Here is a 23,773-nt window from a genome sequence, read left to right on the forward strand (position 1 = left end):
TCTGATCACAAATGCAGACAGAGTTTTATGTTTACGCGGCGCGATGCAATGCAACGCGGTAAAAAGACAGTGTAAGTCATTATAATCAGTAATTATGTCCCCACTGGATGCAACAAATGCCTCGTTTATAATGGGTTTTAATGTTTTTGTCTCGTTGCTCCGGCCGGGACACGGCATCAACAGTATGGTGAGGGGCGTAACATTTCCGTCACACGCTTGAGGTATTCGGCCAATCACAACGCACTGGATAGCTGGCCAATCACAGCACACCTCGCTTTTTCAGACCGATGAGCTTTGTAAAAATCGAAGCGTTTCAGGAAGGCGGGGCATAGAGGAGAAACAATAATGTACAGTATGTGGAAAATAATGTGTTTTTTTTACTTTAAACCGCATAAACACATTTCATTACACCAAATACACAAAATAATGTTCTTTTTAGCAGCATCATATGACCCCTTTAAGCAACACATCTGTTTTCAACATTGATAATTATAAGAAATGTATCTTTAGCAGCAAATCAGCATATTAGAATGATTTCTGAAGGATCATGTGACACTCAAGACTGCTGAAAACTCAGCTTTGCCATCACAGGAATAAATTACATTTAAAAATATGTTTGAATAGATAAGTTATTTTAAATTGTAATAATATTTCACAATATTACTGAGAAAACATTTTAAAAAAAAAGTAAACAATCATGAAAAATTCTTAATATTTGAACATTTTACCGGTAGTGTATGTTTGTGTTTGGTTTCCTTGTTTTTTTGTTTTTGCAGAATATCACCCAGATTATGTTTTCCATTAAATAGTCTTTGTGCATTCATCCTGATAGGTGCTGACAAAGGACTCTGTGACAGTGAGTGTAGATGGTGTAGTCTACTACCGTGTGCAAAACGCAACACTGGCAGTAGCCAACATCACCAATGCTGATGCAGCCACTCGTCTGTTGGCACAGACCACCCTGAGGAACGTGTTGGGTACAAAGAACCTGGCAGAGATCCTGTCTGACCGGGAGGAAATCGCCCACAGTATGCAGGTAACACATGAACTACACATACAAAACAAGAGTTATACTTTTAAAGGAATAGATCACCCAAAAATAAAAATTTGAGCTTATTCTCTTACTGAATTGGTTTGGGCTAGACCTGATTCAAGCAGACATTGTATATCTTCAGGCAGTGCATTCACCGTAGCTCAGCTCAGCCGAGACGCTGATCCAGCTCGACTGCACTGCTAGTGCCTTCCTCAGTTCGCACATGGCCTGCCATTCGCTCATTAAAAAACTGGGGAACATTCTTCATGACAGGCACACTTGGCACAGTGCTTCAAACATGAGGAGCATGAGCCATGAGGAATCTCTGAGAAGAAGTGTTTAGACTTGACTCTTTGTTGTTTTCTTTAGTCCACACTAGATGATGCCACAGATGACTGGGGTATTAAAGTAGAGCGTGTGGAGATTAAGGATGTCAAACTGCCCCTGCAGCTCCAGAGGGCCATGGCGGCAGAGGCTGAAGCAACCAGAGAGGCCAGAGCTAAGGTAACATGATTTTGATATTTAGTAAGGGCTGCTGTTACTCATTTCACATGGAAACATATTTCACATAGTTTTATTATATTTTTTATAGCATTAAAGACTTATGTATAGTGCACAACACTAAGATTCTGGTGTACTATTTAATATTATAATATTCATTATGTGGAAGGATATAACAAGATTTTGCTTGCAAACACATATTAATCATCCTCTCATGTACATGCATGTATATATTGTAGACCAAATCATTGTGTGTGTGGGAGCTGAATGCAAACATTAATTGCTCTGAGGCAAGACCACCGCAATACTCTCATAGGAAGACGGAAGTGACAACTCCTTTCCTGTTTCTGGGAGTATTTCCCACTAATGTGTCCAAAAACCATGAAAAAAAACTATACAAGACAGAAAGAAACCTGACCCAAACTGACCTCAAGTTATTCCAAACCTGTATGAGTTTGTTTCTTCTGTTGAGCACAAAAGAAGAATTTACTGTGATCAAACAGTTGACAGTAGCCATTGACTTCCATAGAATGGAAAAATAATCAGGGTGAGAAAATAACTTGACAGAAGTTATTTTGACAGAATTTTCATTTTTGTGTGAACTATCCCTTAAAATACAAGTTCACTTGCAGTAAAACTTTGGTTTAAATATGGTTTGTTCTGACTCTCGGGAATGTATACTCTCGGTCATAAAGCAAAACCAGGCGAGTTGCTTAAAGGAATAGTTCACCCAAAAATGGCAATTTGCTGATAATGTACTCATCCTCAGGCCATCCAAGATGTAGATGAGTTTGTTTGGAGAAATGTAGACATTATATCACTAACTGACTGTTTGCAGTGAATGGGTGCCGTCAGTATGAGGGTGATCAAACAGTTGACAGTAGCCATTGACTTCCATAGAATGGAAAAATAATCAGGGTGAGAAAATAACTTGAGGGTGAGAAAATTATTTTGACAGAATTTTCATTTTTGTGTGAACTATCCCTTAAAATACAAGTTCACTTACAGTAAAACTTTGGTTTAAATATGGTTTGTTCTGACTCTCGGGAATGTATACTCTCGGTCATAAAGCAAAACCAGGCGAGTTGCTTAAAGGAATAGTTCACCCAAAAATGGCAATTTGCTGATAATGTACTCATCCTCAGGCCATCCAAGATGTAGATGAGTTTGTTTGGAGAAATGTAGACATTATATCACTAACTGACTGTTTGCAGTGAATGGGTGCCGTCAGTATGAGAGTCCAAACAGCTGATAAAAACATCACAATAATCCACAAGCAATCCACACGCCTTCAGTGCGTGTTTGTAAGAAACAAATCCATCATTAAGGCATTTGAACTTTAAAGTGTAAAAATACCAGTCCATAATCCGTAATAATGCTTCCTCCAGAGGAAAAGTCAATTTTCTGTTTTTCTCTCACATCAAAATCCACCAACATGTTTGTTTAGAACTGGTTTAGGCTGGTTTACTTGTAAACAGTGCTTGATCTGTGCACATTTCACTCCTGATTCAGACAAGATGACTTTTCACTGGAGAAAGCATTTTTATGGATAGAGGAATTAATTGATGGACTGGAGTTGTGTGGATCATTGTGATGTTTTTATCAGCTCTTTAAACTCTCATTCTGACGGCACCCATTCACTGCAGAGCATCTATTGGTGAGCAAGTAATCTAAGGCAAAATTTCTCCAAATCTGTTCCAATGAAGAAACAAACACATCTACGTCATGGATGGCCTGAGGGTGATCATATTTAGGTGTAATATTGCTTCAAAGGAACGATGAGATAACTCGAAGTATGACTGTAGGGCAAAGAGTGGGCGTCAAATTGAAACTGGGTTAAGGGGTGGAAGTTGTGTGGTATACAAGGTTTGCTAAATCAAGACATGCATGTTTTTTTTTCACACCGCCCCTCTGCTGTTTGTAGGTGATAGCCGCTGAGGGAGAAATGAATGCGTCACGGGCACTGAAGGAGGCATCTCTGGTGATCGCAGAGTCCCCCTCTGGTTTGCAGCTGCGCTACCTCCAGACCCTCAACACCATCGCAGCGGAGAAGAACTCCACCATAATTTTCCCTCTGCCTATTGACATGATGCAGTCCTTTGTGAAGCACTGAACTAAGAGCCACATAAAGCTACCTACACACACACACACACACATACAGATGCATCCATGCAGAAATGAACAGACTGATGTTATATAACATGCACTCATGTGACATTTTCCCTCTGCCTATTGACATGATGCAGTCCTTTGTGAAGCACTGAACTAAGAGCCACATAAAGCTACCTACACACACACACACACACACACACACACATACAGATGCATCCATGCAGAAATGAACAGACTGATGTTATATAACATGCACTCATGTGAGTATAATGTACAACCGTGTCCAGAAGTCTGAGACCACATTGAATTCTGGTATTCAATTTTTGAAAACTTAAAACTAAGAAACATCATTACTTCAAGTGAAGAAGAAATATGTGAGGTTGTATTTGAGTTGTAAGTCACTAATCAAATAAGTGAAAATTGTTCATCAAATTGGTAATCATTTGACTCTGTACAGATAGTCAGATGTTCAAAATGCTCTTGGGATCATCTCAAATAATTCTGGAGAAGATGTTCATCAAGTTTTACACAAATTTGTGGAGGTCATGCAGCTTGAGTGCTGCTGTTTTTGAAATATGCATTCTAAAGCCCATGCACGTATTTAAATTTGAACCACTCAAATTGTTATTCTGATAATGTACTATATTAGAAAAATGCAAAATAGAAAAATGTTCACTAGTGGTCTCATATTTGGACCCTACTGTACATATACCACATAAGCACAGCCTGATGCGTGATCTGTAGATGTTCCTAGTAAAGACCTGTTTTACACTGTCTGAAGGAAATTTGATACAGCCAAACAATATGAAAGTCATAAAATATTTGCTAAATAAGAGGCCATTTAAATAAATTTAAAAAAAAAATCACATTGTTTTGTTTTAAACCTTTTTTAATGCAATGAAGTGAATAGACCTTACAAAATGAAATTGTGTACAATTTCTCTGGTTGTAACAAAAAGATACAGACCAGAACTGGTTGATCTTTTAGTTACTGAATATTGCAATGTGATGTTTGGCTGTTTGGTTGCATGTTCCTAGTAAAGACCTGTTTTACACTGTCTGAAGGAAATTTGATACAGCCAAACAATATGAAAGTCATAAAATATTTGCTAAATAAGAGGCCATTTAAATAAATTTAAAAAAAAATCACATTGTTTTGTTTTAAACCTTTTTTAATGCAATGAAGTGAATAGACCTTACAAAATGAAATTGTGTACAATTTCTCTGGTTGTAACAAAAAGATACAGACCAGAACTGGTTGATCTTTTAGTTACTGAATATTGCAATGTGATGTTTGGCTGTTTGGTTGACAGTTTATGGAACATCTCCTGGTCACATGAGTGCATATGTGTGTGTTTCAGGCATATGTAACCTAACCTGCTTGATTGCTAAACAGATAATACACCGTCTAAGGAATATGTGGATAGTATCAGGTGTCAAAACATGAAACTGACAGCAGTGCTTATTGTGCCTACCAATTTTCCTCACTTTCCTGAACCTTTATTAATGCTGACCGTCAATATAAAAGCCTTAAGCCATATCCATTTCAATTACCGAATTAATATGTACAGGTTTACGTGATGTTGGTTGATTTTTAAAACCACTATGCATTTATACATCCATTTCCTGTCACATTAATATTTTATCGCTTGGTTTATGAAATCTTCTATCTTACTGTTTTATCTACCAGACATTTACATACATGTAATATATTTTTTTTACATCAGACTGCAGCTGAAAACAAATTAAGCCTATAGAGGTCAATGTTTGTGCTTTTAATGACTGTATTTGCTGCTTCAAATACCAGAGGATGGAATTACGAAGACTTGTCAAAGATGTGAAATTAGTGTCATTGCTGCTTAGGACTGTTTAAGGTTTCAACGATATTTTGAAATATTTGTATTTCACCATGTATCAGTCTATCACAATTATATATGTAATTGTTTATTCTGTCATTTAACTGATGTATGCTGAATATCACATCTGTTGTTTTGTCCAGTTCACTTTTATGTACATTGTAATATAGAATGTTTTTGTTTGCATATTTCCGATGTGTGATTTTCCCATTCCCTTCAGTAAATCATAATGTGTAATCTTTCTCATGACTTGTAAGTACATAAACTCTTTATTTACCTTGTTATTTTCCCAGACTGCTATTAATATGATGCATAAATCAGTCTTTGAAGAACACTCTGGAAACATTTTGGGGTTGTGGTTCTTTATTGTATTTATTGAATGAAGTAGTAAAACTGGGAAATCATTTTATTTCTCTCTCTGGTAGAGAATAGGATTTGCGAAAGCAGGAGTATCTGGAATAAGTTGCTATAAGAGTCTTTAGCAAATATCAAAGGCAGCCAATCTCTGCACTATGAGGTATACCATTTTATCTGATCTTCAGGCAGTTAACCTACCCATATGTTAATTATCTAAATCAGCCCCTAGAAATGAACAGCAGACCTTTATCCATTCAGTCTCATGATCGCGTATGTAGGAATAAGTTGGATCTCTAGGCCTCTTACAAGACATGCTCCTTTAAAACTCCAGCATTCTGGTTATGCCATTCCATGAAATGGCTATTTTAACATCTAAAACCATGGGAATGGCCTTTTATAGACTTTAGATAAAAAAAAAGCAGTATTCGTTTCTCTGAAAAAGTTTCGCAGCGCCCTCTGCCTGTAGAGGGATGTCATTGCTCAGATGGACCAAGGCTGTGTTTGGAATGAATACTAGTTTACTACTTACTGAATACTGCTCAGTATGTACTGCATTCTGCCTAATTAAAAATAGCAGGTGAAAAAGGTATTACTTCACAGTAAGCGTTTGAAACAATAGTATGTTACTTTGTTGTCACAATACACATTTAAACAGCAAAGGATGGTAAATTAAAATGAAACATTTTAAATGTATTATGCTTTGACTTTTTAAGCCAGTTTTGTGTTAACTGATAAAGCAATCAGTCATTTAAAAAATTTAATAAAATAAAATGATATAACTGATATTACCCTCCGGAATGCTCAAGTGTGTTAGTATTTTTTATATACTACTATAGTTTTTATTAATATCTAGAATGATCTTTTATATTTTCAGTTTTCATTTTAGCTAATTTTAGTAATTTTGCTATGTGATTTTGTCATTTTATTTTTTGATTGTTCATTTTTATATTTTTATTTCAATTTTATTTTGAGTAATTTCCCCCTTTTTTCAGTTAGTTGCCAAAGCAACATTTCAAATTTTTTAACATTTAAAAAAGTTCAAGTTCTTTATCCAATATTTATTTTGATTTTATTTGAGCTTTATTTTGAATTGTTTCAGTTACAGCAATTTAGTTTTAGTTAGCATCAATTGTAGAACATTGTGGGATATAATGTTTAACACAGCATGCTTTGTCGTATACTGCACAAATGTACTACTTTGGCAAATGTAGTAAGGTACAAGGTTATTTCATGCATATACAAATGTGCATACTGTACACACACTATAATACACTTACAGAATAGTATGCTAGTATGCTATTCTGAACACAGCCAAGCAATGAGTTTTAGATGGAAGAGCGACAAGGTGGAAACGCCTCATATCTAGGCTACCATTAGGTCAGTATTTTGGTGGCATCATAAACACTGCTTATCTTAAAAATATAAATTCAAAACACAAGTAGTATTGCTAGTAAAACTCTTAATACTGGTCACATAAAAAAAGGTTTATAAAAAAAGAAGGCAAAAAGATGTCTAACAGATTTTGACGATGATATCCCTGTATATTTTCTTATACAAGCTCATGCACTTCAGTATCATAAGGTGTGCAGACCAAACATAACTATCTAAAAGCTTTAAAAGTATTTAAAACATCGCTGAGCACAGGAAGAAAACACTTAAATACAGAAGTAATGAGGTGAAGTATTAATGGAGTTGCCTTATCTTTGGTGACTGAAGCTCAGGGCAGTAAAGTGCTCTTTTTAAAAATTGCCTTTTGATACTGACTCAGGACCAGCTTCGGTTTTTTGAATCCATGATTAAACCCTGATAAGCATCAAATTGGCATCTTATCTGTATCTAAGGGCAACTTTGATCAACTTGCAGTAAGGCAGAGGGGTTTAAAGGTCAGGGGTGACAGCTCAAAGTTTAGATCTCCAGCTCCGCCATGGCCCGCTCCAGGGGGTCAGTGCTCCAGTAGTCATGGTCCCAGCCCAGGAACCAGCCTGTGAAAGTGGGTGGCTCGAAGCCCTGTTTAATCTTCACGATGGGTGTGCGCGGGTCACGGTTGGCTGGGTCCGTCTCGATGTATCGGGCAGCTGGAGAAAGACAACAAGTTTAATATGGGATTCATAAAAGGACACATTATAAAGTGTTTTGGGATTTCAAAATAAGCTCATGTTTCTATCTTCCTTTCTATCTTATACACATTATCGCCACCTACTGGACAGTAACATCGACCACAGACAATATTAACTGAATAAATCTGTCATACAGTATTCAAAAGTTTGAGTCAATAAAAGAAATAATTTTGATAAATTGAATATGTCTTTGCTGAATACAAGAGACAGTAAAGACATCTATAATGTTCCATTTCAAATAAATGCTGTTCTTTTTAATTTCCTATTCAACAAAGCATTATGAAGTGCATTTTTTCACAGAAAAATATTAAACAGTTAAACTGTTTTCAGCTGATAATATTAAAAGTTCATTGAGCACCAAAACAGCATATTAGAATAATTTTGAATGAATGAATTCATCCATTATAAATATTGTCAGTTTTTATCAAAATTAAATATTGAAAATCACTTGGATAAACAAGAGTTGCATTGTGGGATACAGTATTTCCTGCAATTTTCTGTTGTATACGTCACATGAGGAACGTAGTATGTCATTTGAGTATTCTACACAAAAAAACGAATATTTGCATACTGAGCACACTATACATACTAGTGTAGTAGAAGCAGTATGGTAAAATATGCCATTTATTTTTTATACTTTATGCAGTGAAATTATGATTCTAAGTTTAAAGCATTTTAAGGAGTCTTACCTGAAGTAATCGCCTCAGTCTTCTCCTCATCGTGAGCTTCATTACCAATCCAAACAAACACCTGCAAAACACATCAAGATTCATTTAATTTCCCTGTGATGCGTTATTAATTCATTAAACGTCAGTTGCATGTCATTGCATTAATAAGAGAGTCGTTCTATCATGTATGTCATTAATAAAAGACAAGCATGATACAAAATTCAGCTGAACTGCCAGAAATGTAATAATTAACCATCTATTTGGAAATTGTATTGAATCCAGAAGGGTTCAAGGTTTGGCCAATGAGTTTCTGCAGTTAATTCTCTGCCGTTTGATGCCGTAACTACACACGGCCATTCAAAACTATGTATTTCTGATATAATAACATTTGCAAGCAATATAAAACCATTTCCTGGTCACATGCTTCCATTGATATGAATGAGAATATGTAGCACTCGCTTTATATGTGACCCTGGACCACAAAACCAGTCATAAAGGTAAATTTTTCGAAATTGAGATTTATAAAACATCTGAAAGCTGAATAAATAAGCTTTCCATTGATGTATGGTTTGTTAGGATAGGACAACATTTGGCCGAGATACAACTATTTGAAAATCTGGAATCTGAGGGTGCACAAAAATCTAAATATTGAGAAAATCGCATTTAAAGTTGTCCAAATTAAGTTCTTAGCAATGCATATTACAAATAAAAAATTTAGTTTTTATATATTTACAGTAGGAAATTTACTAAATATCTTCATGGAACATGATCTTTATTTAATATCCTAATGATTTTTGGCATAAAAGAAAAATCAATAATTTTGACCCATACAATGTATTTTTGGCTATTGCTACAAATATACCCCAGCGACTTAAGACACAAGTATGTAAAGTAGAACAATCCTTTTAAAGTAGTCGGTTTACCTGATCCCAGGTGTCCAGGATCATGACATCATCTGTAGCCAGGTCCTCTTGAGTCATCTCTCCAGGAACTTCTTCAATCTGCATGGATATCAATGCATCCATTATGAATGCCTATTTATTATACTTCACTGACAATATACTTAAATCAGGGCTTGCTACTCACAATGAAACGCCCAGTTTTGTTCGAGCAGGCAAACAGTCGTGGCGGGTGGGCATTCATCTTGTCCTTTAGCCTGGAGGATGTGCGGTAATTGGCCTTTCCTCCCAGAGCGTCCCAGAAACTACCTGCATTGTGATGCATGCATGTATATTTACATGAGCTTCATTATGAGAATCAAAAAAATACAAAATAAAAACATTCCTAGCAAAATCATTAATGGTTATAATATATATAGTAATAAAAATGGCCACACGTGAATGAAACGTGAATAAATTGCAAAAATGTAAATGAAATGAGTACATTTTTATAAAAGTTACATACTTTAATTTCTTTAGTTTTATTCATGCATCTTAAAAGGAGTAGTTCCCCCCAAAATGAAAATTCTGTCACATAAGCCATATGGACCACTATTATGCTGCTTCTATGATCTTTTCTGGCTTTTTTAAACTTTGAAAGCTCAAGTTTTCATTTCTGGGTGAAATATTACTTTGACAATTTCAAATGAGTTCTCACCATTCTCTCCTCCTTCACCCAGCTCGGAGGCTGACACTCCAAGGATATCACAGAGCTGCTGTGCCCCATGTTTCTCCGTATCACTGGCTCCTCGTCCTACCCATATGAACGACGCAGCTGGGGTCACCTGGACGAAGGCATCGTTGGAATTCAGATTGGAGGACACAGCATCAACCTGGATAAAACAACGGTTAAGATCAGCAATTATTGTGAGTGGATACTTAAAAGCTCCCACCAAAATAAGTAAATATTAGATGCTGACCTCCACTGCTCGTGTGCACCCTGCAGAGTTTGAGCGCACTTGGAACAGCCGAGTCTCGGCTGGTGCAGTCTGACCGCCTTCCCTGGAGGTGCCGCCCTTGTGCACCACCATGGGCTGCCCTCCGAAAAGACTCATGAGGTGAGCAGGTTCCTTACCCTGAACCACCCGCACCTGAAAAATACACAGCAAGTATGCATTAAACAGAGCCAACAGGAAGTCCTGCTTTCGCAAAACTATTAAAATGCTGGAATTCTGATATATAGTATATCAAACACAATACAACATGTCATCGGCTTTTCTAAAGGCTTTGGTTGAGGATGCATTTAATTCCACAGGGTGGCAGTGTGGAGATCATTGTGTGGAATGTGGAGCTAAAGCCAACATTCCCAGCATCCTTTGTGGTCAGAATGATGACAGTGGGCTGTTCAGGAAGCAGATTTATCAGTGGTCGCAGCTGAAGTGGTTATTTTTCTCCTCTTGCCCCAAAAACTTACATTTGGTCTTCCCATGCTGCTCTCTCTTAAATTATACATTGTATTTATTGCAATGTTAAAATTTGTTCTTTATGCTTTCATTAAACCTCTGCTTTTTCCCTACAGCAAACAAATGCTTTAGTAAAGAAGATATACACTACTGTGCAAAAGTTTAAGGTAAAATAAGTATTTTATGCACACCAAGGCTGCATTTATGTGAATACAAATACAGTAAAAACTGAAATATTGTGAAAATTACAATTTAAAGCAACTATTTTAATACATTTTAAAATATAATTTATTTCTGTGGTGACAAAGCTGAATTTTCAGCAGTTATAAGTTAACTCCAGTCTTCAGTGTCACATGATCCTTCAATAATCATTCTAATACGCTAATTTGTAGGTGTGCCGTTTAATTTTTTTGTGTGGAAACCTTTATAAATTTTTTTCTTTGATGAATAGAAAATTCAAAAGAACAGCATTTATTTAATTTTTTTTAATAAATGCCTTTACTGTCACTTTTGATCAATTTAATGCATTCTTGCTGAATAAAAGTATTTAAAAAATATCTTGACCCCAAACGATAGTGTACAATGGACCAAAACAGTACCAAAACAGAGGTGATTCTCTGGATGTTGTTTACTGCATTTTACACATCATCTACTTTAACATGCTGAATGTGTTTTTTGTGTACCAGTTTAATGTGCATGACAGCATGCATAAAACCAGACTATGAATCAATTAAAAAAATAACTCTGAATGCAGGGAGCATTTCTGTTAATGTTCACATGCTCATTCCCAAAGGTAATCTGTAAATGTGGAAGACAGTTAGTTATTGTGCACAAAATGAAGACACATGGATGGACACAAGTATACTAGTGGAGGGGTATACAGCGATAATACATATCAGTGTACAGAGCCTTACAAAAAAGCTTAATAATCTTTGTACTTATATTGATCATGCATACCGATTATGCAGACACTAATGAAATCATGATTTAAAAACCCTCTGCTGAAGCCTCGTTTCTTTTAGCTGTACAAATTCAGTTAGATAATGGACATTATGCTGCTACACTGTGGAAAATGAAAAAGCATTAGGGGAACATGAGTAGAAATTTCCAAAAAGCAGAGGAATTTCTTTTTTTTGAGTTGTATCCGTTGTTGATCTAATGTTGTGTAAGATCATTTTTAATCTGTATAAATGTGGTGGAGAAACGTTCAGGCTCTGTACAGGGATGTGCAATCCTGAGAAATGGATACCTGAGTGGTGAGGGGAGCACCAGCCATCTACAGCAGGATGTAGAATATGAATAAAGGACAGGAAGGAAAGACACAGTGGTGGAAGTTGGTTTAACAGATGGGAAAAAAATCCAGGAAGGCCAATGCAACCAGCAATAATGACAAAATGTAGCTAAAATATGACAGGATACAGTAGGAACCAGGAGCACCAGGAAGTCCATGACCATGAACTTAGTCAACATGAAATAACAATCAGCCCTAATTACTTTATTTACCATGATTCATGATTGCACCTAATTCAACAACAACAAAAAAGCTTTTGTAATCTTTCATCAAATTTGTAAGGGCACATGAATTTTGTGCATGAATAAATTGATGAATTGTCCATTTTGGTTTCATGGTAACTTTACAGTTCTGGCCGATGCCAATAATTTGATTACAAATTATTATATTATGGCAAATAACCGATAAATTGACAATATAAAAATGTTATACTATTTTGTTTAAATAAATTTAAATAAAAAACTAAAAATAACTAAATTTAAAAATATATATACAATAAATTAAAGTCGGCATGAAATGGAAGTTGCGATCGTCTTTTCTTCTCTACGGTGACATATATATATGAGTGAAACGGCATCTGAAATGAGAGGGCGGGACTTGATTTCGTCCTTCAGGAATTGATTGGATCATTGGAAGTTGGGGCATTGCCAACAAAATGGAGGCAGATCTGAATGCCAGTTTGCAGTTAGTGGTGGGGGATTTCTCTCCACTGGATTCACAGCCGACACCCAAGCATGAATAAATGTTTTAAGGATTAAGGATGACGACGACGATCAATGGCACAAAACATGCCAAAAAGAGAGAGAGACTGCCTGAATGACTGAAACGCGTCCTCCGTCAGGTTAAGTCATATTCATGAAAAAAATTAGTTTGCGATGTCCTAAGAGTAACGTTGTCGTAATATCCTAATATCAATGTTTAGGGGTAACGTACTCCCTCATGACTGGTGTCAGTGCTATAAAGTGAAGCATCAGCTTCAGCTTTTCCCCCTGTCGTTTATCCCAGCGTTTACCCCTCACGTCACTAGCTCCGCCCTTGCGCCATAGCTCGTGACCTGAAGAGTAGAGGAGTCGTTTTGAGGGGGAGGGGAGGCACATGAATTTAAAAAAAATAAAAAGTTCAAAGTGCAAAAATAAATTATTTATAATAAACACTACAGTATTCCATTAAAAAATAAGAATTTTCAATTTTGATTTCATGGTGACTTTAAATAGAAAATCTGTAATTTTAAATGTTACAAGCAAATTTAATCATCAATAGATTTTGAGAGCGTTATTAAATTATTTGTGTTTTTAAAAATACTATTTCATCATAAATATGCCACAGCATCAGTTTTAAATTGGGTTGTGAATGCTGTTTCATGTTGACTTCAATTAAATGAAGAGAATCACAACTGCACATTTAATGGAGGGGCCCAAATGATAAATTCAGCATTACACGTATGGATATGATTGTGATCAAGTGATCCATTGAGATTTATTCATTGGCATTACCTGCACAGGTCCACCTCCAAGCTCATCGTCCAGCTGGCCAGCCAAGATGGCAGATGCCCCAATCTCATCTTGTGAGGAGTCCTTACCCTGCCTGTAACAGACATCATAAAACAGCATACTGAATTGTTAAAAGAAAACACATAACATACTCTCCTGGGATTATGTCAGATGACACTTTAGATAAACTGTGTTCAAGATCAAGTCATACCAGATGTAGATGATGTGACCCTGTCTGCCTCCATGGCGGTAATTGTATAGGATAATGTAACTGTCTCCACCATAGAACTGGCCATAAGTAGAGGGATCAACTGGAGCCTTGTCTGATCCTTCAATACGCCAGATCTAAAGTATCAGGTGACATAAAAATAAAAATATAATTACAGTACCATCACTGTATTTGTATACACAACATATTGTGTGACCTCAGGTCAAGTTATATGCAGTGTGTGCTCACTCACTGACCTGTTTCTCTCCGTTGCCGTCATCGATCATTCCATGTTGGGCGGCCATGGCTGGTGAATCATGGAGAGTTGAAGCATCGAACGGCACCTTTTCGATCTTAGCAATGCTGTTTGAGACGTAAGCCACACCCAGACCCTCCGTCTGGTCCAAATCACGCCAGTTTTTGAAGAATTGCTTGAATAGAGGCGTCTCGCCCATATCTGGGAGAATCTGAACCTGTGTGTGTTTTGGGTAACCCATTTTCTTAATGAACTCATCTGCTGCCTTCATGGCAGCCTTTCTCTCTTCCAAATTGGCATCTTTTCCTATAAAACAAACATTGGTGTGTCAAAAAAATAACTCTAAACAAAGTTTAAAAAAAAAAATTCTCGTTTGTTTTGGCTGTCAATACCATTTACCTTTCCAAACAAAGATTTTGCCATCTGAGCCGTGATCCAAGATGAAACAGTCGCTTGATTCCAGTGCACTCTGAGAGAAAGGGTTCTCAGCGGCCACCAGAGCAATTGTCAAGTCTCCACTGGCATCAGACACCTGAAGTACAGGAAAACGTCAACAAATTTAATGTACTTATGGTCTACAAGGGCTATTTACATATTTGCATGGTTTAAATCCAGTGGCTACCTTATAGAGTTTGGCCATCTTCCTGTTGGAGGCATCAGCCTTGATATCATCAGACGCTCCTTCAGGCAGGTCTGGTTTTTCTCCAAGAACCTGCCAGAAGATAATTGGCATTATTCATGCATTTAATCATGCATTTAGTGAATCTCTTGTCAGTTTTGAAGTTGAAGCTTTCTGTCTTTCTTACCTCCAACATCTTCTCACGTTCCACCCCTTCATCACACACATATACTCGAGCGCGTCCACTGCGTTCATTGTCACGAATGCCCTTCGCAAGCTGAGTAGCTTTTAGCTTTTCAAAGCGGTTACTCTTTGAGCCACACCACTGGTAGATCTCCTGTAAAAATACAGAGCAAACAGGGTTATTTTTACGTTTTTTTACAATATCAATACCCCTCACTCTCTTCACATGATACTCACGTTGCCCAAGTCCAGGATGAAGCAGTCTCCCTGGTTAAAGCTCTCCCAACTGACTGGCACTTCTGTTGCTCTGACAACACGCCGACCTTTGACCTGTAGCACGCGTTGCACTACAACTTCATTGGTGACCACATGCTTGAATCCAGATGCAACTCCACCTTTCTGGAAAACAAAACAAAACCAAAATGAAACAAAACACATATACATACATACAAACACAAAAAAACAATAAAATCAAAAGAAATCCAAAACAAAATAATAAAAGCAAAAGAAATAAAAAAACAAACAAATCAAAACAAAACCAAAATGAAATGAAATACACAAAAAAACAACAAAACAATAAAAGCAAAAGAAAACCAAAACAAAACAATAAAAGCAAAAGTCAAACAATAAAAGCAAAAATCAAACAAAAAACAAAACAAAACAGTCACTGAAGTTTCATGTCTGGCAATATTACTATTCCATTCCAACATTTCTAACATTAGTGGAAAAACATTAAGAATAGGGATGTAACCGGTTTTAATAGTTAATAGTAATAGTTTACCGGTTTGACGATAAATCGTGATAAAATTCCCCATCAGAAGTATCACCATTTCATCTTTTAATTATCATTAAAACCGTATTAGATTACCGCGATTTGAACAACTCGCGATAGATAAATAAATACTTGCAAAGTTTTAAAGTCGGCATAAAATGGAAGTTGCGATTGTCTTTTCTTCTCTACTGTGACATATATACGAGTGAAACGCCATCTGAAATGAGAGGGCAGGACTTGATTTCGTCCTTCAGGAATTGATTGGATCGTTGGAAGTTGGGGCGTTGCAAACAAAATGGAGGCAGATCTGAATGCCAGTTTGCAGTTAGTGGTGGGGGATTTCTCTCCACTGGATTCACAGCCGACACCCAAGCATGAATAAATATTTTATTTATTAAGGATGACGACGACGATCAACGGCACAAAACATGCCTAAACAGCTCGCACGAGAGAGAGAGAAAGAGAGGGCGAGAGAGCGAGAGAGAGACTGCCTGAATGACTGAGCGCATCCTCCATCAGGTTAAGTCATATTCATGAAAAAAATTAGTTTGCGATGTATTAAGAGTAATGTTGTCGTAATATCCTAATATCAATGTTTAGGGGTAACGTACTCCCTCATGACTGGTGTCAGTGCTATAAAGTGAAGCATCAGCTTCAGCTTTTCCCCCTGTCGTTTATCCCTGCGTTTAACCCTCACGTCACTAGCTTCGCACTTGCGCCATAGCTCGTGACCTGAAGAGTAGAGGAGTCGTTTTGAGGGGGAGGGGAGGATAACGTTTTTGATTAAAGATTACGAGGGCACCAGAATTTAAAAAAAATTATGAAGTGCACGGATAAATTATTTATAATAAACACTACAGTATTCCATTAAAAAATAAGAATTTTCTATTTTGATTTCATGGTGACTTTAAGGAAGTGTTCTTAATCGCAATACTGCTTTGTCCACGGAGGTTACGGGAAACAGCTCTAATTCTGCTTTTCCATAAGCACCACCTAGTGTCAGCGAGTGGATTTACAGAGACTTATATTTACATTCCGCCTGTGTGCAGTTTCTGTCTGGCCAAAAACGGACCGAATTTGCATGCCCTGCTGTAAATTTTGACCGGTTGATGAAAAACAAGCTTATGTGGATTCTACACATTTAAACAATTCAGGTAAGTATCTAGAATTATTTATGGAGCAGATAAAATACATATAACTATTTATTAATTATTTATCATTTTGACTTATATCTGTTCTTTATCTGAAATGTGAGGTTTACCTTTTTATTAAACTTTTTCAAAGCTTTATTTGAACATTTACATTAGATATTTCAACATGCTATTAAACTGTTGTCAGTCAAGTTGTCATTTAAAATCCGAACATCATTGGTAATGTTATTGTAGTAGTGATTATGCAAACAAAAAGTCATTTTATTTGTTGTTTGTTGATTTTTAAATATAAAACTTGGTGTCTGTACTTTTTTTAACACCTCCAGCACATTTTAACAATACCGTGATAATACTGATAACGTGATCATTTTGGTCACTATAATCGTGATAAGAAATTTTCATACTGTTACATCCCTAATCAAGAAGTTTATATAACATTATAAACGTAATTCATGCAGTCAATGAAAAATGTGTTTAATCTTGGACATCCTTATTTGCATTAGTCACTTTTTTGTCACATTCCATTTGTCCTGTAGACAATTGGGCCACTCACCATGTACTGAAGCCCTTTCTTAAAATATCCCAGAAATTCTTTGGACTCATGGCCTTGAACTTCACGGTACTGGATGGGCTTTCCACCCAAATAGTCATCCATCTGCACTGTGAAAATGGCAGCCGCCCCACTTTCATCTTGCGTGCAGTAGTCACCTGTAAGTTGAGGGAAGAGCATCTATAAGAAATATAGCTGATGCATCTGATAACTGAACCATCTAGCTGGTCTTGAAAATTAGGCAAAACATTTACTTCAGTACTAAAATAAATGGCAGAATCTCTTTAACACAGCATTGTCCTCTTACCTAGCCAGAAGTGGAGGTCATACTGTAGGTTGCCAGAGCGTTGCTTGATAGTATTGAGGACCACGTAAGCATCACCGGTATAAAACCCTCCATAGAGGTTCTCAGGAACTGCCACCAAATCAAACTTCTCAATTCTCCACACTTGGAGCCCAGGTTCCTTGCCTGCTCGCTCAAACTCAGGATGGTACACCATGCTGTCTAGAGAAAAAAATACACAAACACATTGTTTATTCAAACTGATGCAAATGGTGAAAAGCATTTTACCAACATTTGTGAGAGCTTTATAAAATTGTTTACTGAATTTCCTGAGTTTGCACACTAAAGATTTAAAATCCACATTGCAGGAACACAGCAAAATAAACCCAGTGAACTGGACTATAAAAAATCCAGTGGCTGGGAGTTTCCTTCTGTGGTGATAGACAATTGGGCTGGATGCAGGAAAAAGGAAGCACTGTGACTAATGCTGTTGGAGTGACAGTGCCAACCATGGACACTCAGCCTGACCGTATCATTCAGAACACCAGCCCTCGCATATAGTTGCTCGCCAGCACTTAATGTGGCAAGGGCCTCTGAGTGGGTGACCATGTCAACTGAGCTAACCGCCCACTTTTGGGGTGGGGATATGGTGAAGTTTGGGATGTTTTAGACATGAGTCATTCAGAAATGAGACGGTAGCTGTGCAATTCTTTTTACTGACCACAAGACATTCCTCAGAGAAAAAAAAAGTATCCATCCAAGAAGGGTGCATTGTTTACCAAGGACCAATATTTACCAAACATCCATCACAATTAACTCAGAAGTTGTGGTTTAGGATTTCTTAACATTATGAAACACCAAACCACAGGGGGGCAAACACTGTTTGGCATTGGAGTCAATGACTACAAAAAAAGGAGGGATGAGGAGGACATGCCATTCCAAATATGGTGTTTCATGTTCCTGGTCCATTTTAATGATCTGCCTTATAATGCATTAACAAAACTGTGATTCCTTCTTTGCAAAAGAAAAAACATAAAAACTACTTTTTTCGTTTTGAAAAATATAACTTTTAATACTTCTAATTAATACTTTTGATCAAAAGTGATAATAAAGATATTTATAACATTACAAAAGAAAAATTCACCAAAGTTTGCTGAAAAAAAATCATGGTTCATGGTGCAAATATCCCTAAGAATAAGCAGTACAGCTTTTTTTAACACTGAAAATAATAAGAAATGTTTCTTCTGTATCAAATCAGCATATTAGAATAATTTAAATAGTAAACAGTTATTTCAAATTGTAATAATTCTTCACATCATCAAGCTTTTTACTGTATTTTTGGTCAAATAAAGGCAGCCTTGGTGCATTTTTCCAGCAACACTTTTAAGTTGTTAAAAGTTGTTAAAAAAAATTAATTTACAATATACAATATTATGGCTACACGATAATTAAAAGTGAATTTCTCAACAATCATCTCAATAATACAATATATACAGTATATAAATTGGGTATTAACTTTTAAAGATCAACTTTGAGTGCAGCAAAGGAAATCTTAACATAAAAATAGGCAAATTGTGCACAATTAAATATGCAATATTAACTATAATACTGATTGAAAATATCCAAAATCAACTAATTAGAGATATGAAAAAAATCAGCATCTGCGCCGATAGCCTAGTGGTTAGTGCACCGACATATAGGTGACACGAGTTTGATTCCCGTCTCTAGGTCCTTTGCCGATCCCACCCCCTCTCTCCACCCAATACTTTCCTGTCTGCTCTCATCTGTCCTATCTAATAAAAAAAAGCCATAAAACAATATGTAAATATTAATAAATAAATCCACTGATAACCAATATGTTACTGATATATTTGCAATAATCATAGCCATCAAGCACATTGTCTCTCATCATTTCTAAGCACATTACACCAGTAATCGACCATATATTCTAATATCACGATGATAAGATCTTATTTGTTTCGCTACACTCATGAAAGATTAGACAAAGTGCCAGGCCCAGCAATTAAGCACTGCAGTAGAACTGTATAAGATACAGTTGTCACCATGCATTCACTGACACCTCCTGTATTCGAACAAACCGCAATCAGGCAGCACATGCTTCACAATCAAGCATCTATTTTAAGCCAGACATAGGCGTGCTACGAAACAACTGCTTTATAATAAACTTCAATAGCCACCATTTGCTCTATTTCAGCTGTTGTTCAGCACCATTTGCTCTATTTCAGCTGTTGTCTTGTCAGCCTGTACACCAAAGTCTATGCCGTGTGATCTGGAACTGATCTCCAAATGTTTTGATGTGCCCAAGTACATAAAGGGACATTGTAACTTCTGAAATGTCTTCTGAACACAAAGCATCAGTGTGACAGAAAGGCTAATTAAACAGAACATTGTTTCACGCAAATGACTGATCTCAGTCTCTAATATACTGCTCCGGGTTACTCTCTGGAGACATGCATGAAATATTTAGCATACAACAGGCTATTCTGATCTAAACACATATTGTATGATATAGCTGATGAGAATGCCGCTAGTCTGCTAGCCCACAGAAGACCATAAATAGACTAGGTAAAGTGACATTTGCTTACGTGTCAAAATGGGAGGGAGATGTTTATGGGAAGTGCCTGTATACACTCTGAAAAGGACTTAATAAAAAAGCAGTAGGATGTCTGAATACCAAGAATACCATGAAATGAAAGTTCACCCTATGTATTTTTCTTAATGCATGTTGTTGATCTTAGTGTGAATGATTCATCCATGCATGTTTAAATCTTATTTCCATGTCCGGAACTTCAGATCTGCCTCCATCTAATCAATAACTGATGGATAAAACCAAGTCCCCAGCCAACATTTTTGTTCTTTTTTTGATAACAAGAGATTCTGTTAGAAAGAAGAATTATGAGTGGGCTGGTACCAAAAAAACTTGAAAAAGGTGTTTACTTTTTATGTTTCTTGGTGGATGTAGTATGTCTGGGACTATATTTATACTATCTGTGAATGATTCATCCATGCATGTTTAAATCTTATTTCCATGTCCGGAACTTCAGATCTGCCTCCATCTAATCAATAACTGATGGATAAAACCAAGTCCCCAGCCAACATTTTTGTTCTTTTTTGATAACAAGAGATTCTGTCAGAAAGAAGAATTATGAGTGGGCTGGTACCAAAAAAACTTGAAAAAGGTGTTTACTTTTTATGTTTCTTGGTGGATGTAGTATGTCTGGGACTATATTTATACTATACGCTTGTATACCTAAAGTACATACTTCAATAGTTAAGCAGTAAGATAGTCACTGAATTCAGAAATGTGGTAAACTAGACAAGCCCTTGTTTCCTCACAGTTCTAGGAAATTCCGAATGCAATCTGAACGAGTTCAGACACTGTGGCCCTCTGAAAAATTTGACATAAATCTGCAGTGGAAATGAATACATAGTGGTCCTGAATCTGTTAAACGACCAGCATATACCTCCAATTCTGTCTTGATCTTAACCTAACTACTGGGTATTATAAAATAATTCAAGTATTTTGACATAATCCTCAGTCTGGAAGAACTGACTAAATCATCTTCCTTTTTCCTGGAGAAATGCCTAAATGAGAGGAACTCCTGGGGTGACTCGGTTTTTCTATCTAGATATTTCTTCCCACACCTTTTACAAGCACCAAAGTTCCTTAGATAACATCTTAGCATGGAGTCAACATTAATTCTAAGCCTTGTTCAAGCTCCTGACTGCACCCTGTGTTTACCCAAAGAGAAAACAGCCTGACAGTGTTTTATAGCCAGGCCCCATATTAAAGTACAAGACTTGTAAGTTTGTATACAGATGAACATGCAAGCATTCAAAGTCCGAGCTATAAAGAGTGTCAGACTGTTTTTATCAGATTGGTGTGGCTGATACTTCTTTGTCTAGTTCCACCGATTTAATGTTGAACAGCTAACAGAACACCTTTCTTAAGAAAGCAAACACATGCAATGCAGCACAAAGGAAATTATGTGAATGTGTTATGAATCTGATGGTAGTATCACATGACAATGTTAGTTTTGTAATGCTAGATGACATAATAAAATATCATTTGATACAATCCATTATGTGTTACTGTTCTTAAGTATATTCTTGAAGACATTTACATGTGTTTCTGAGTTGCAGGAGATGATGAGGTAAATCAAATCTGTGGCATCAATAAACTCATAGAGACTATCCCTCTCGCCTGTCTGTGGAGGCACAGTATGACCTACTCTCACAGTCCTGTTATTCTTGTAATCACTAGGTCTGTGTGTGTATAGGTGTGTTTGGATTAGAACACCCATGTAGAAACGCTAATATGTTATCAGTCTTTGTGCTAGTTATATACCTGGCTACATACTGCATGAAACAAAATGAACTGTTTTTATGTTTTTATTTCAAATTAGTGTTTTGCGCAGGTTTCTGTGATGCTTATTTAGGGGTGGAGGCAGGGTTATGCCACAGAATATATAATTAACCTGATGTACTGCAAAACAATGGAAATCTATGAGATATTCACACTAATATGGTGAAACAAACGTGTGTGTGTGTATTTTCCATGAAGAACATTTAACATCCATGGTACCTTTCCATTCCACAAAATGTTCTTTTAGACCTTTAAAATGTTCTTCACACTAAGAAGAGCTCACTTAAAGGTTCTATGGGTAACCACAAATATTGCTGCAAAAAATCCCTTTTTGGAACCTTTATTTGTAAGCGTGTATACATATTCTACAGATTTGTTTGGTGCCATCTGTAGCCAGGCAATAAGTGTAAACACAACTTCATAACTGTCATAAACATGACTTCTGCTGGAAGGTTGCAGCAGTTTTTGACAAACACTGAATGTGTTTCCTGAGGTGATGTGGAGCAACTTCCTTTTTCGCTACAGCATCTTTACCACTAAGTTAATGTTTGTCTCAGTTGGGTGTGTGTTTCTATGGCAACAGATGATAAATGCACACAAGGGTCTGATGATGAGTAATCAAAAGTGGAACTATTACAGCGCATGACATGTAATTCAAATCTTTAAGTTCCAATATTGGCCATAGCCCTTTTTTCACATAACAACACATTTACACTAAAAGTAGTCCAATATGTTTGCTTTAGTTATTTAGTCATGTTATTGTTGGTTTCAGCACTTGAATGCTGAAACCAAACATTTTTCTACTCAGCTTAGGTTGAAGCAAATGATAAATCGATCCAAATACCAATATAGAGGGCCTACTCTACTAAATGCATACGTGAGAGCAGGTCAGAGGCGTTCTGCAGACTGCGCACTGTGCGCATTTCCAAAGATCCCGTTTGACCGCATAATAAAAAGGCGCATCCCAGAATTCAGAATCTCTCCATATATGGCTTTGTTTGATGAGCAGTTTCAGCGTTCAATACGAAAACAGAGGTTTTGTAAAACGATGCGATATACAGTAGTGCACGGCCAACACATGCAGAAACGATTTAAACTGCAATGTGTTGGAGTTCTTGGCGTGTCCCGTGAGAAAGTGTCACTCCAGTGGAAACATTACGCACACAGAGACGCCTTTGTGGAAAGTAAGCAGTGAATTAAATCGTCCCATTTCAGCTGTCGTCAATACTTTGTGGCTGGGGAGGTAGGTTAAAGGTAAAATAGATGCAAGACTTACCTATAGTTGAATGACAGGAGTCTGTCTATTGCGGAGATACAGTAAATGCTATTGCAGAATATTGTGTATGGGCAGGGCAACACCTCTCTGATTCAGACAGACTGCTTAAATAATCCTCATCAGGGGGTGATCCTGGTATTTAAACCACTCCCCTCCGACTGTGGGACAAGGCAAATCACTGCCACCTACTGCGCCACGTGGATACTACGCTCAGTAATTTCCTACACAGTTTATCATTGTAACCCTAGTGACCTCCAAAATACCACCGTTACTAATGTTTTATTGCTCACTTGTCTGTGTGTGTTACTTTCCAGTCATTTTTG

General features: G+C 36.8%; 2 protein-coding genes across 3 annotated transcripts in view; one reads left to right on the forward strand and one right to left on the reverse strand.

Annotated features, from left to right (window-relative positions):
* LOC107595719 (erythrocyte band 7 integral membrane protein-like) overlaps nt 1–3,741 on the forward strand; it is a 6,057-nt gene extending 2,316 nt beyond the window's left edge. Inside the window, exons 2-4 of the mRNA XM_016286213.1 lie at nt 833–1,036; nt 1,403–1,537; nt 3,459–3,741. Of these exons, the coding sequence (XP_016141699.1) occupies nt 833–1,036; nt 1,403–1,537; nt 3,459–3,647 (528 nt within the window). The 3' untranslated portion in view covers nt 3,648–3,741. The remainder of the gene's footprint in view (nt 1–832; nt 1,037–1,402; nt 1,538–3,458) is intronic.
* Nucleotides 3,742–7,346: 3,605 nt separating this feature from the next.
* LOC107595697 (gelsolin-like) lies at nt 7,347–23,569 on the reverse strand. 2 transcript variants are annotated; one of them, XM_016286190.1, is made up of 17 exons: nt 23,451–23,569; nt 17,812–18,009; nt 17,508–17,662; nt 15,269–15,430; nt 15,036–15,185; nt 14,852–14,941; nt 14,629–14,761; nt 14,231–14,535; nt 13,977–14,110; nt 13,769–13,859; nt 12,234–12,260; nt 10,502–10,672; nt 10,240–10,414; nt 9,730–9,851; nt 9,567–9,644; nt 8,665–8,725; nt 7,347–7,933 (listed from the first exon to the last, which is right to left on the reverse strand). In XM_016286190.1, exons 2-17 carry the CDS (start codon nt 18,002–18,004, stop codon nt 7,764–7,766), a joined length of 2,217 nt encoding a protein of 738 aa, XP_016141676.1. In that variant the 5' UTR covers nt 18,005–18,009; nt 23,451–23,569; the 3' UTR covers nt 7,347–7,763. The 2 variants fall into 2 exon arrangements, with proteins under 2 accessions (XP_016141676.1, XP_016141677.1); XM_016286191.1 differs by lacking the exon at nt 12,234–12,260.
* Between the last annotated feature and the right edge of the window lie 204 nt (nt 23,570–23,773).

The sequence above is a fragment of the Sinocyclocheilus grahami genome, unplaced genomic scaffold, assembly GCF_001515645.1.
Source record: "Sinocyclocheilus grahami isolate Dianchi unplaced genomic scaffold, SAMN03320097.WGS_v1.1 scaffold207.1, whole genome shotgun sequence".
Lineage (NCBI taxonomy): Eukaryota > Metazoa > Chordata > Actinopteri > Cypriniformes > Cyprinidae > Sinocyclocheilus > Sinocyclocheilus grahami.

What these genes read in the sequence shown, in the direction of transcription:
- LOC107595697 (XM_016286190.1), bottom strand. Translation starts at nt 18,004, where the DNA reads ATGGTGTACCATCCTGAGTTTGAGCGAGCAGGCAAGGAACCTGGGCTC. An exon ending in CAAAATCTTTGTTTGGAAAG is followed by an intron (nt 14,536 to 14,628) that starts GTAAATGGTATT and finishes TTTGTTTTATAG; the next exon opens with GAAAAGATGCCAATTTGGAA. An exon ending in GGTGCACACGAGCAGTGGAG is followed by an intron (nt 10,415 to 10,501) that starts GTCAGCATCTAA and finishes TGTTTTATCCAG; the next exon opens with GTTGATGCTGTGTCCTCCAA.